At 42.7% G+C, this 12,888-nt stretch overlaps 1 protein-coding gene across 3 annotated transcripts in view; it reads right to left on the bottom strand.

Moving 5' to 3' along the window:
* GPS1 (G protein pathway suppressor 1) overlaps positions 1-12,888 on the bottom strand; it is a 16,259-nt gene extending 3,371 nt beyond the window's left edge. The window contains exons 1-14 of one of the 3 annotated variants that reach the window (XM_072937134.1): positions 12,646-12,888; positions 10,089-10,181; positions 9,570-9,751; positions 8,626-8,790; positions 8,322-8,457; positions 8,090-8,167; positions 7,731-7,791; positions 7,264-7,349; positions 6,705-6,799; positions 5,498-5,603; positions 5,068-5,148; positions 4,805-4,942; positions 4,451-4,585; positions 1,625-1,736 (exon numbers count right to left, since the gene is read on the bottom strand). In XM_072937134.1, the coding sequence (XP_072793235.1) occupies positions 1,625-1,736; positions 4,451-4,585; positions 4,805-4,942; positions 5,068-5,148; positions 5,498-5,603; positions 6,705-6,799; positions 7,264-7,349; positions 7,731-7,791; positions 8,090-8,167; positions 8,322-8,457; positions 8,626-8,790; positions 9,570-9,751; positions 10,089-10,181; positions 12,646-12,888 (1,711 nt within the window). Of the gene's footprint in view, positions 1-543; positions 1,737-2,893; positions 3,702-4,450; positions 4,586-4,804; positions 4,943-5,067; positions 5,149-5,497; positions 5,604-6,704; positions 6,800-7,263; positions 7,350-7,730; positions 7,792-8,089; positions 8,168-8,321; positions 8,458-8,625; positions 8,791-9,569; positions 9,752-10,088; positions 10,182-12,645 lie in introns of those variants that run through there. The other 2 variants (XM_072937135.1, XM_030287522.4) reach the window with 2 other exon arrangements.

The raw sequence follows: 12,888 nt of genomic DNA, 5'->3' as shown, positions 1-12,888 counted from the left end.
TTCTCTTAGAGCTTGACATACCTATTAGCCAGTTTCTGTTCCCCTTTCTAACTACTTTAGCCTAATCAAGTTATCCTATGAGAGAATCTAAAGCTACACAGCAACCCTATGAAATGTTGAATGGAGTTCAGAGATCCTTAAAAACACAGAAGCCAAAATAACATTACTTTAAGTACAAAGTTCATTTGCAAAGCAGACAGTAATCCTATCCCTATTTATTCTCTAACAGCATCAGAGGAAGCAGAAGTCAGTTCCACACCACTTTGGTGTTTATCCCCTTACTGCAAATTCACAGCTGATGGAATACCAGAGCAGTGAAACACTGACTTGTCTCAGCCTCAGCTGTCACAAGCAGGTGGTATAAAAAAATACTCAGAGCACTGTCCTGTGCAGCACACTGCTATCTGCTTCATAAAGAGTAATGAAGATGGTGGAAGAATCTCAAATAATCAAATTAATTTAGCTGAGACTTTAAAAGAAAAAGGAATCAGTGCTTGACAAGCACTTCCTACCAATACACGATGGGTCTTCATCAGATTAAAGTTTCTTCTTTTTTTTTTCCCTGAAAGTTTATATTACATTGCACATATCAGAAATAATACCGTATTCAGTGGCAGTTTTTGGAGCTATCCAGAGGATGGAACAATGCTGAGACCATTGCTGCAGAATAGCAGGAGAGATGTACAGATCACACCCACATGGCCTGGGGCAAAGGCCAAGCTCTGGCTTTTTCTCCCTCACCCACTGACACCTTTCAGCCAAAAGCAGTACACAGATGATGCTGCAACAGCCATAGTCCATAATCACCTGTAAACAGACCTCCCCTTGCAAAACTTAGCAACACAGACCACTGTGATGGACAAGTTCTGGGCAGATAATTACCAATCACCCCAAACTATTCTAACACAAATCTCACAGTGGCAGCTTCTACATTACCACTTAGAGTGATTGTGCTAATTAAAACTGCCTTTGCCAAAAGAACAAGGTTCTTTCCAACTACTTTTCCTTTATTCCTAGCAAGGTTATGTAAAGAAAGCAGGATTTACGCTGCATGAGGAACCTGTCATGACCTACCACTGGCATTTCCTTAACAAAAAGGTACCACACAAGTTCATTAAATCCATATGAATGGGCCCCTCTGATCATATCTTAGACACATCAACATGCTACACTACACATTCCACAAAAGTTCATCCACTGAATGACCTTGGTGGTCACTGGGAATCACTAAAAATTCATTCTATGTGAGTAACTATTTTGCCATTTATTACTTGGGAAATTACATAGAAATTTAAGAATAATTTTTACTGGGGGACACTGCTTATGAATGCAATTTACCTAGAAATATATCCACACTGTGTTGTATTTTGTGGGGTTTGAGGCTGGCAGGCAGTTAGGACTGAGGCAGGTGTTGGACAATGTCTAGAAGAAATGTGCCTGGACAGCTCTGACTCCCATTTACAAGATCCAAAAGCAACAGCAGCTTCTTTCACAAGTTAAAGGAGAGAGTTACACGTCAGTAATTCTCCACAAAGCATCCTTGATGCCAAGGTAATAAAAGAGAAATGCTCAATCACTCCCAAAGAGGCTGCAAGCACTTTTGTCTGGAGGGACAAAAACTTACCACAACTGCCAATGCTGCAGAATGGCCTCAGGCCACAGCCAGAGCTGGAAACTGCTGTTGCCACCCTGTGGGCCCCTTGTGGCTGCTGAGGGACGTGTGATGCTGCTGGTGTCTGGAAGTACAGAGATTCCAGTCAGCTCAAGACACTTAGGAGTCCTGCAGCAGAACTCCTCCATCAAGGGACAGGTATAAATAAATGAAATAAAAATCCTGAAAGCGGGAGCACAGACAGCCAACTGGCATGGTGCACTTCACTGGGATGCAAAACCATCTCCTAAAGAGCACTTATAAAAAGTATCATTGGCCCATCTGGGGAAGAAAGCAAGAATGTTTGAGTATCATTTTAGGACTGAAAAGCTTTCCTTCAGCACAAACAGAAAGCATAACAGCACTTTCCCTGCATTTCTTATAATGATGTACAGCAATTTATCCAAGGACCCAACTTGCCTTTCTCACTAAACTGGCCATCAGCGATGTTCAGCACTAAGTTCTTCCCTCAAAAATGGGAGAATTTTTCCATGCTAAATGTAACCAAAGACCTCATAGAAACTACTGCTTCCATTTTCAGCACCTAAGTAATAAAAAGTATGGAAAGCCAGGAGAAACCAGTGTTGCTACAGGAATTTTGTTGTTTGAATGTTCCTTCAAACTGCACTTTCTTTACAGTTCATCCAAGCTGCATCTCCAACCAGACCAGAAACAAAATACAATCGCCTATTAAACATTATGAAGCTTAGCAAAAAATCAATGGCTTGAGGTCAAAACACCTAAACCCCAGCTTTTTAACACAAAACTCCAAATACTCGGAAGTTTTTTAATCCTGCTGTTTAATGCACTAGATATAACAACTTATTTTTAGAAAAAAAGCATGAACACATTAAAAGTAACATCCGTAGTCACTTGCCAGGCCAGTCAGGGCTGGATCAAAATTCTCGGCTTGCTTTATGGATTAGATTAATACAAGGCTGCAGTGACTTCAGAAAATTCAGTGCATATCTCTTTTCATGAACACAGGAAGAACACACACACACACACACACACACACACACACACACACACACACACACTGGGTTGCCATCTCTGACCCCTTTATAAAAGGAAAAGCAGAATAGATGCACCTGGAGAGTGGGCACTAGACTGACTCTTTTTAGGGCTTCCACAAGACTTGAGTGCTGTTTTATGGCATATATCCATTCTGCCCAAAACAGCTGTTGCACACGTGGGGAAACCATCACACACTATGGCAGTAAGACTGGGCAAGCAGCAATATTTGCATGAAGTAGAGATTTACTGCTATGATAACACTGGACCCTAAAGCCAGGTCACACACAAGAGGGAAACACATCAGGAAACAGTTCTTTGAAAACAGAGACAAGAGAGAGAGAGAACCTGGCTGCAGGTAAACATAAAATCCTAAAATAAAGGTCTGTGACTGAATGCATGGAAGCAATGCCATGTTTTCTGGTACAGGTGAAAATTCTCCAAGAGTTTCTCAAAGGAAATCTCCCCCATCAGAACTCTAGCTCCATAATCGAGAGCAATGCACTCAAAAGTTTATTTGGAAAACAGAAAGCTCAGCATTGCTCAAAACTGAGGCAATACTATCAGGCCAGCAAAATTCATCTTATATCGTGCCTGTCCATTCAACTAACTATTTTTGCAGCTTTGAAACAAGAAAACTATTAGCAGCTGAAAAACTCTCAACTCAGCATCTGTATGGATAACCTGACAGCTCTTTATGGAGTGGTGGAAGGAGAGTGAAGGTTTTCTAACAAAACTGAAATGATGACCCATTTGCAGGGATGCTGTTTTTAAAAATAATTTCTTTTCAAGGAGAATTGAAGTTACTGGAATATTCATATTATCCACCACCAACCCTGACTCTCTCAATCCAAGCAAGAAGTGAGGGAGATAGGGACAGTTTGTGAAGCTCAGCAGTTAGTGGGTGAGAAACTGGGTACAGTCCTGAGGGACCATTTCTTTTGGTAGTGCACGAAGTTTTTCACATGTTGGTGCTCATTCTGGATTGGCTGTTAGCTGGAGTGAGCTCCCCTTGGCTACCTTCCCTCGGAGGAGACTGCAACAAGACCAAAACACATCCTAGTTAGTGATGTGTAAATATTCTGCAGCCTGCTTCCTGAGAGACAAAATAAAGCACAGGTGAAGCACAGCAGGATGGCAGCAGGGGTAGCGCATACCCCCAGGTTCATTAATGATGGTTTTATATTAACAACTTCTACAGTTCACAAAAACTTTTCCTCAAAGAGCCAAACCAGAACTTTTAAGCCACTCTTATTTACTGTACATGTAAAAATTTACATGTACAAGGTGCTGTTGACCCCAGAAATTGAATCCTAGCTGATATTTAGTAATCACAGGGATTAATATACTATAGAAATGAATACATTTTGTGCAGATGGACTATCCTCCCTAAAGGCACCCTTTTCAAATTGCAATCCAGAAGGAATACTCCTAACAATTAATGCTTTTGTTACTTCCTCTGCTGAAAAAATTACTTCAAACAATCTTTATTGAGAAGGTAAAAGATATGTCTATCAAGGACTGGGCCAAAGGAGTTATTCAGAATTAACTCAACCATATAAACTTCAAAGGAGATTCTGAGCTGTACAAGCAGGTTAATCTACTGGCTAGAAACACCTGTTCTTCATATATGAAGTATTTACTACTCTAAGAACTTGTCCAATTTGGAACATGATAGACTCACTCCCTTCCAGAATCTTCAATTCACCAACTTTCACAGTTTTACTTTAAAAAAAAATTGAAATCTTAACACTGCCTTTAAGTATCTGTTTAGCATGCCCATACCTTGACATGGATCTGGTTGCGCAGGACTGCGGCTCGCAGGATCATTGCTTTGGCACGGCGCTGAAACTCTTTGCCCATCAGTAAAGACTTCTCAAAAGTTGTGCTGCGCTGATCTACATCTCGAGCGTACAGAATCTGTAACCAATCCAGAGAGCTGTACTGTGGGAGCTGTGCCAGGGTTCCATAGCAGGAACACAGCTAAGGCATTATGGAGCCTGAGGTCACACATAGCTCACCCCTACTGAACACACCAGGCGCAAGAGATTAATGCACCTTCCCAGTGTCTCAGGAATGGAGAGTTTCTAAGCTTAGTAAACCTGTTCAGTCTCTAATCCATGGGTGAAATGCACTCACCTTACTGTGAGAGTCTATTCTGGCATTGATCAGTCCCTCCAAAATCAGCTGAGTGAGTTCATCTTCCAGAGCAGCCACTGTAGTGTTAAAAGCAGTGGCCATCTTGCGCATGTCTGCTGACACATAGGGGCTGAAGTACTAAGAAGAAGAACAAAAAAATATTCAGTTGCACTCTCCACCCACTAAGAAACTAGGGGAAAAGCAATTCCAAAGAAATGGCCTATCTCCCTGTTTATCCACCTCTGGGATGAAAGGAAAATTACCTGGATAAGGGCACGATTTCGAATCTGGGTATAAAGTGTCCTGACATGAGGTGCAAGGTACATATCTAGCAGCAGGTTGTCCTGTACAAAAAAATAAAGCACATCAGAAGCTGTAATGCAATCTGGAAAAACATATTATTCCTGCGTTCTGAAACATTTATGTATATACTTAAACCTTAAGAATACTATAGTACAGCAAAACAATATGATAAAATAATAATGAATAAAGGAATTAGGAATATGTTTTAAATGTTTATATTTTCTCTCTACAAATAAACTGCTCCTAATTTCCATGCACCACATCAGGAGACACAGAAGACAAAGAAGAGCTGAACATTTAGTATCTACTTTTGACAATCACTGCTTCTCACAAAAGGCTAGGCAAAGGGAACTTTTAGGTTCTGCTCTGCACTGCTGTCCTGAAACTCACCTTCATCTCATCCAGCATCTTCAGGCATGAAGCGTACTTAGATTCATAAAACTTGAAGATGATGTCACGAACCTGTGGCTCCAGCTCCAAAAACAATTTGAAGGAGCTACAGATAAAGATGGCAGTGATCAGATATTGGAACCTGCCACATAAATACCCCATAACCTCATCACTCCAAGTCAAAAAGTTAAAAACTCTCACTAACATTTGAAGATTCCAAGAATTTACCCTCTAACAGATCAGACAGCCCATTTTCACCAGGGCTGAGAGCCTGGAACACAGAGAGATAGAGCACAGCATCAGAGCTGTGATGAAGGAAGACAAAAGACTTTTGACAAACCAAGTAGTAGAAGTGCTGTCCACACAGAACAAAATCATGAATGTGAATAGGTCAAAATCAGGATACACCGCTAGCAAACAAATACCATACTGTAGTCTGTGCTGGCCAGCTCTGTGTCTGCTTTGAAAGCACAGCCCTCTTTAAGTACAGAATGCCACTGACAAGCCGAGCATGCCAATTTCTCAGAGGAACAAGCTATTGTGAGTGAGGTAAATCTTAGGGATGTACACTTTTACTTAGCATACTCCCAGTTCACCATCACAGGTTTTTACACCTTGGGATCTCACCCAACATATCAGCCCATAAAAAAGGGTAACAACCCCTTTTCCACAACAATTTAAGATTACTGCTTCTGTACATCCAGCTGACAGGAATTCAGTGCATTGCAATTCAATCTATGACACTCAATATCCACTTTCTTCCCAAGACTGCAAATCTCTTAACCTTCTGTATGTCATAGGTAGATTACACGGCAAGGTGTACTAATAATTACTAAATAGTTTTAATGATTAACATACACCAGAACAAGGGGCAACATGAAGGCAAATTCTCCCAACAGCTCCCTTCAACAGAGGACTGTGTCCCTTGATTTAGTATCTGATATGAAGTACTGATGGAGACAGACAACTGGGCTATGCAGATGCTGGATTTAACCTGGGCAGGAAACTTAAACTAAGAAAATTTCAGCTGTGATTAACCAATGTGTTCTGTACAGTGAAACAACACCTAATGCTAAAGCCAAATTAAGGCTCAGTGATTCTTTCTCTCCTGTATGAGAAATACTCCTGCCAGAATCCACTCTTAACCAAAGTCCCATGTTCCAAAAGATAACCAGTACATACAAACATCACTCAAGGCATCACTCACCTACTGGAGATAACATTTCGTTGCAGTTCCTGACGGTCAAATGTAGCAAGGGCACAGAGCCCACCATACACAGCCACATTGCTGGAAGATAACAGCTACAGGGAGAGGGCAAGACAGAGAGCAAGCTGTCACTAACTACCAAAATGGCCTAAGGGTGGCATTGAGTCTTCTACCCCAGGCCTTTCTTTCAAGTAGTGACAAGATTAGTCCTTATCAAATGCAGTGGAAGCACTCAGCTTGCTCTCACCCATAGTGTGGGGTGACAGGGCCAGAGCAGTAACACTGCTAAGAGTTTCAGGAGGTTTTGTTTGATTGAACAACACAGAATTATACATCTCACAGGTAACTCTTATGTGATCTAGAATAGAACACTTAGAAAAGCCAAGAACAGAGACTTAAAAAAACCAAAAACAAACCAACCAACCAGCACTGTTCACAGCACCACCAAACTATATAGGAATGCTACAAGAATAACTACAAAATCTGAATTTTACAACCTAATACTTAGAATAACTGCATCCCCTCCAAGACCTGCACACAGCTCCCTCTTGGTCCTCACCTCAGGGAAATCACAGTGATCGAATGATGCCAACAAGAAGCACTTTGCTGCCTGTTTGTACTTCCGGGCAGCTAGTTCGGCCAAGCCTAGGAACCAGAAAAAGTCAGTCCTTTTTTTATGGCAGTATACAAATTAGGGAAAATTGAAAAATCTAGGGAATAGGAAAGGCCCCCACATGGTTGCTAGTGCCTTCACTTAGTGAAATAAAACAAGATCCTCAGACTGTATCAAGCTTCCTTTGAACTACATTGACTCACACAGGTATCCTCTCTGAAGAAACTCAGGGAGAAGAAAGAGATGGCAAAAAACAGCAGTTCTAGCTCACCAGCTTAATTAAATTTTGCATGTCTGGTATGGAAATACAAAGTCTGTCAAATATGAGAGAAAAAATAAACCCAAGAGCCCTATGGTCAGCTAACAGGTAGAAAGACAGGCAAACCATACAGGAAGCTGAAGGACTCACTCACCTGCTGCACATTTCAGTTTGGTGAGAATTGCTTGTGTCTGGCTATCTCTTTCTCCTCTTTGCTAAAGCATAAAACAAACCAGTAGTGAGCAAGCAGTATGAAAGCTATTTTACTTACAACTGTCCCCAGGATATTTCACCCTGATAATCAACTTGCCAGTGGCAAGATGACTTAATCTTATTTGTCTTGGGAAATATGGCAAAACTGAAGATGGGAAGTATTCGTTTTTACCATAAGTCAGATTTTGTACACATATATAATGAGAGAAGACATAAGAGGGAAAAGCAAGAAATCACTTTACAAATTTGGAAACAGAAAACAAAGAGAAAATTTATGCAAGTTAAAGAGCAGGAGCTTACTTCTGCAATTTCTGGTGTAGACTCAGCCTTGCTTACATAGCTCAAAACATGAGACCAATTCTGGAGGTAGACACTGACCTGTAGAGAGCCAGAAACAGTGTGGGGCAGGCATGGATAAATGACGCTCCTTAGATAAGCCGCATCACTGCGGACAGAAGAGCCAAGTATGGGGGGCAACTTCACAGCAGGTATCACAAAGACACCAGGTACCTTTTCCTGCAAATCCTCCTACCTTGATAACATTGAGACACATGTTGATGACATGTTTAGCACTGGTGCAGTAATCACGGGCTCGTGAGTAACACTTGAGAGCATTGCTGAGGTCTCCACAGTCCAGGTAATGATCACCTAAATCATCATGGCCTCTCCTGGAGGATGGGAATTAAAACATCAATGAACTGTATGCTCAGAAAGGGACAAAGGCAGTCTGTTCTAAACAAGTAACTCAACACACTGACCTAAGGGCACATCCCATGTTAAGTGCATGGAGGAATAAAATGCTCTTCCTTGCTCCAGTAGAGCCTTTTGCATCTCACCTGATACTCTCCTTGATGGAGTTCCCTTTGTAATTTTTCAGATCTGTATCGAGTTTCTCCAGTTTAAGAAGAGCTTTTTTGCGTGTAGCTTCAACCCAAGCTGTGTCAAGAGGAGGGGGTTCAATTCCACTATCAGGGACAGCATCAGGTGTATTTTGCAGTTCTCTGAAAGGGAAGTATTTGAATAAGGCTATTAGGCTGAATACATTTCAAAACACAAGTCTGCTAAGTGCCTGGCAATGTTACCCTAACAAACAGTACTGCATACACAAAACAGACGGAAGAGAAAATAAGGGTAATGGGGAAAAAGAAACATATTGCTAAAACATCCAGTGCAAACAGTAACACAAGCATCACAGATGTTTACAAATACTTCACAAAATTATCCTAATGATCTTAGGATGAACATACTGTCAAACACATGGTAAAGACTCCCCATGCAAAACAGACGAGAAATCATTAAATAAGCATAGCAACAAAAATAATGCAAAAATGGGAAGCGTGGATAGAAAAGTGAGATATCAAAGGTTATCCTTAACAGCAAACCTGTTTTTAGACCAGGGGGGAGAAAGGAAACAACAAACCAAAACAAGGCAAAGACTTAGATTAGGTATAAACTTATGAAAATAAAGCATGTAGAATAAGTCTCCATAATCTACCTCAGGAAAAACAAATATGTTCATTAATATTTGATGCAAGGACTAAACTCACCTCAATATCTACCTGCAGCTTTTTAAAGCACAAAGATTTCAGAATGAGATAATGCCTTCCGTGCTCTATTCTTCTAATAAAGCATGAACACACATTTTGCTGCTATTAAAGTCTAAGGGCAAAGACAATTTGTGTAAGGTACACGCTGGTATTACATGCAAAGTCCTCCACTGCAGCACATCACTCTTAACTCTGCCAGGAAAGTTCCCCAGGTTCCCATGGCCTCTTAGTACCTCGTGGCCTCAGACAGCTTTCTGTGGATTTCTTCATACACATCAACATTAAAAGTTCTCTGGACAAATGACAAAGCCATCTTGAGAGCTTCCACCCGCAGCTGTGGGCAGTGATCAGCAATGAACTGCAGCCGCTCGATTCGCATCAGCCCACTGTAGCTGGACGCGTACTGCTCCAAATCCTGCCAACAAAATCTGGCCTCAGAAGGTGAAAATGGACACACTAAATCAGGCTACTACACTGTGATCTGCACAGCTTTTCCTGCAGACCCAACCCCCTCAAGGAGGGCAAAACAACTCAAAAGTCTGTAAGACCAGTCCATGTCTGCTTTCTTCAAACATTACTAATTTCTCAGAAATATGGTCTACATTACAATTTACTGTTTTAAAATTTTAGTTGTGATGCTTTTGTGGTTAAGACTAATCAGCTTTAAGATTTTTCAGAACAGATTTTTTCAAAATTCTTAAAGGAAAAGACCATACACAAGAAACGTATCCACAGCCCTCAGCAGCACGTACCAACGTGGGGTTCTCCACCACATAGTTAATATCAGGTGAATTTTGCTGATCTTCTTGTGGATCTACGTCAATCTGCATGGGCTCCACTGCACCCTAAAATAGTAAAACAAGGTCAAAAGCAGCTTATTATCTTTGAGCAGGAAATAACTATGTTATTCAATCTATTAAGGACTTGCTTAAATACATGTTAAATTTTAAAAATGAAAAACCACTCCTCCAGTCTTTTGATATGCTTAGGATTTTGCTCTAGCAACACCACCAGTCAGCCTGATGCTTGGTCTAATGCAAGCAGTAGCATGGATTAGCATTCACATAGAGCAGTTTATCTCTGTTGGTAAATTATCAAGCGAAAAAATGAAGAGGTCAATAACTCTGACTCTACAAAGTATCTGAGGTATGTATATGCATTCCATTTCTCTTCTCTGAGCAACAGCAGGTGTTAACACTCAGATCAAGAAGTTCCTAAAGGCAAAATGTACCAAAAAAACTCACCATAGCCTTTCAAAATTGCTTTAATGTTTAGAAATAATATTTGGGGATGGGGGGGGGGAAAGAGGCAAAAACCGCTACAATTTTTAGAAGTATTAAAAACCATAAAGAACAGAATGCAGAATGACAATTTCAGACTTTCCAACATAGCAAGGAACAGTTTGTCCGCACTGCAGGGATCTGCCATTAGTCAAACTATTTTACTAGAGTTTTCGAGTTCAATTGCTCAGATAGAGCCTCTTTCGGAGAAACAAGAGAATTTTATTCTCCCAGTATATCCTGCACTGCTTTGAGCCAAAAGGCCTCACACCAATGCAGTGACTTCAGCACAACTGCATTGCCACAGCCCCTGCATGTACTCCAGGTAAGAGCAGTTTGTATCCCATTCCACAAACTAACTGGTCTGCTGGCACAAAATTCTTTGTCTCCTCCTAGTCAAAGTGTGCTGAACAGTCCTCTGAGGAATTACTGTGAGGAAACAAAGTGAGGAAAACTTAGCAGACTGTCTTTTTATAAAATGCTGATTTTGTACATATGTTATGGAAGCTTAATTTAGTGTAAATCGCAAAAGTGGATCTCACAAAAGACAGACATGCTAACCACCTTTTCCCCATTCTCCATCTGATTATTTCTATATTTTTACTGACTTCACTGTCTGTTAAGAAATTAAATATTGAGGTTTTTTTGGACTGGGTTGATTGTTTGTTTGGGTTTTTCTGTGAGAAGGAATAGGGCAGATCCAGATTTCCTATCTCTAAAAATTACACTCAGCCACAGGCTGGCGGTCTTATTCTTTCACAAACTGATACACATAAAATACATATCTCACCACTGAAATTGCCCAAAATCTGAAGTAAAAGCAAGTGAAGCACAAAAACATTTGTTTCCTAGTTTACTAACCTTTCCATGAAGGAAAGAGAGGGAGGGCACAGAGGAAATTTTGATTGTCTAGATCACCCCTCAGGCAAACTGTGCATAAAACCAGCTAATTCGCCATATGCTGAGACCATTACTTTTTCACTTTTATCTACCTTCTATCTTTTCTTATATCACAAACACTAAGTGCCAAGGTTAGTTTGTTTAGTCTGTGCTTGCCTACCACAGTAAAACCCTCAATTACAGACTCCTTAGAACATCATTACAAAGGTAACTGTAATTCCAGCTGGTGAGACAGAACAATCTGTGTCTTGATACACTGAGAGTCTGCAGTCTGCATTTCTCACTTAACTCCCAGACAAGGAAAAACACAAGTGGGCTGAAAGTCCTAGAAGGACAAGCAAACTCAAACATTTTCAAGCTCGTTATTTTGAAAGGAAGATGCAAGGTTGACTTAAAAACTACTCACAGAACAAATAATAAACAACCATTCCCCAAAATTTCCTGAGCCCCAGCGGGTACTTCATTGAGGGTACCTCACCAGGCCTCACACAAGCAGATATACTGGTGTCTGAGCTGAAGTAGCCTGTTGTACTCGGCAGGAATAGGTGTCATCTGCTGCTGGACTGGGTGCAGTACAGGACTGTCATAACGAAGGAGCTGAGCTGGATGCTGAACTGTCCCTCATCCTCTCCTCACTGCCCAAAGCCCCGTGCCCTGAGGCAGATACGTTACTGCTAAAACTTGCAAAAGATAGCCTTCCCAGGTACCTAGTGTCACCGACCCACTCGGCGCTCCTGAGGCTCTCAGCTCCTCCTCACTGGCCGTATCACCGAACCCTCGGCCACCACTGCAGCCCTGCCTGCGGCATGTGCACCGCGGGAAGCAAACACGGGGCCACCGCAGCGGCGGGGACGCCACGGGGGCCGGAGGACGTTCGGCGGAGCATTGCTCCTCGCGAACGGCGACGGAAACGACACAGACCCGACGGAAGGGCGAGCGAGGGCTCAAGGCCAGCCGACAGCCGCTCCCTCTCCGTAGAGCCCAAGGAGAAGGCCGCACGGCGCCCCCGGAGGCCGCGGCCGACCAGGGGTCTGAGACCCCGCGTGGGAGGGACGCGGAACGCGGCGGAACGCGGCGGAACGCGGCGAGGCCCGACGGGCCGGGCCGGCGGGACACAGCTGCCACATACCTGCAGGTTAAAGACCTGGACGGGCAGCGGCATCCTCCCCTCACGCCGCCGCTTCCGGCCGCCCGCCCCGCCCGCTCCGCTTCCGTTTCCGGGCCCCGCGTCGCGGCGAGGCCGCGGCCGACAGGTGAAGCTCTTAAAGGGGCCGCGGCCCCGCTCGGCCCCGCGGCGGGGGCGGCGGCTCCTCGACGACGTCCGGGTGCTCCGTCCGCGGAGCCGCCGCCACCTCTCAGAGCGCGGGGCCAT

Source organism: Taeniopygia guttata, chromosome 18 (genome assembly GCF_048771995.1).
Source record: "Taeniopygia guttata chromosome 18, bTaeGut7.mat, whole genome shotgun sequence".
NCBI classification, from domain to species: domain Eukaryota; kingdom Metazoa; phylum Chordata; class Aves; order Passeriformes; family Estrildidae; genus Taeniopygia; species Taeniopygia guttata.
The sequence above is the reverse complement of the archived record's forward strand: the minus strand, read 5'-3'. Positions and strand labels throughout refer to the sequence as shown.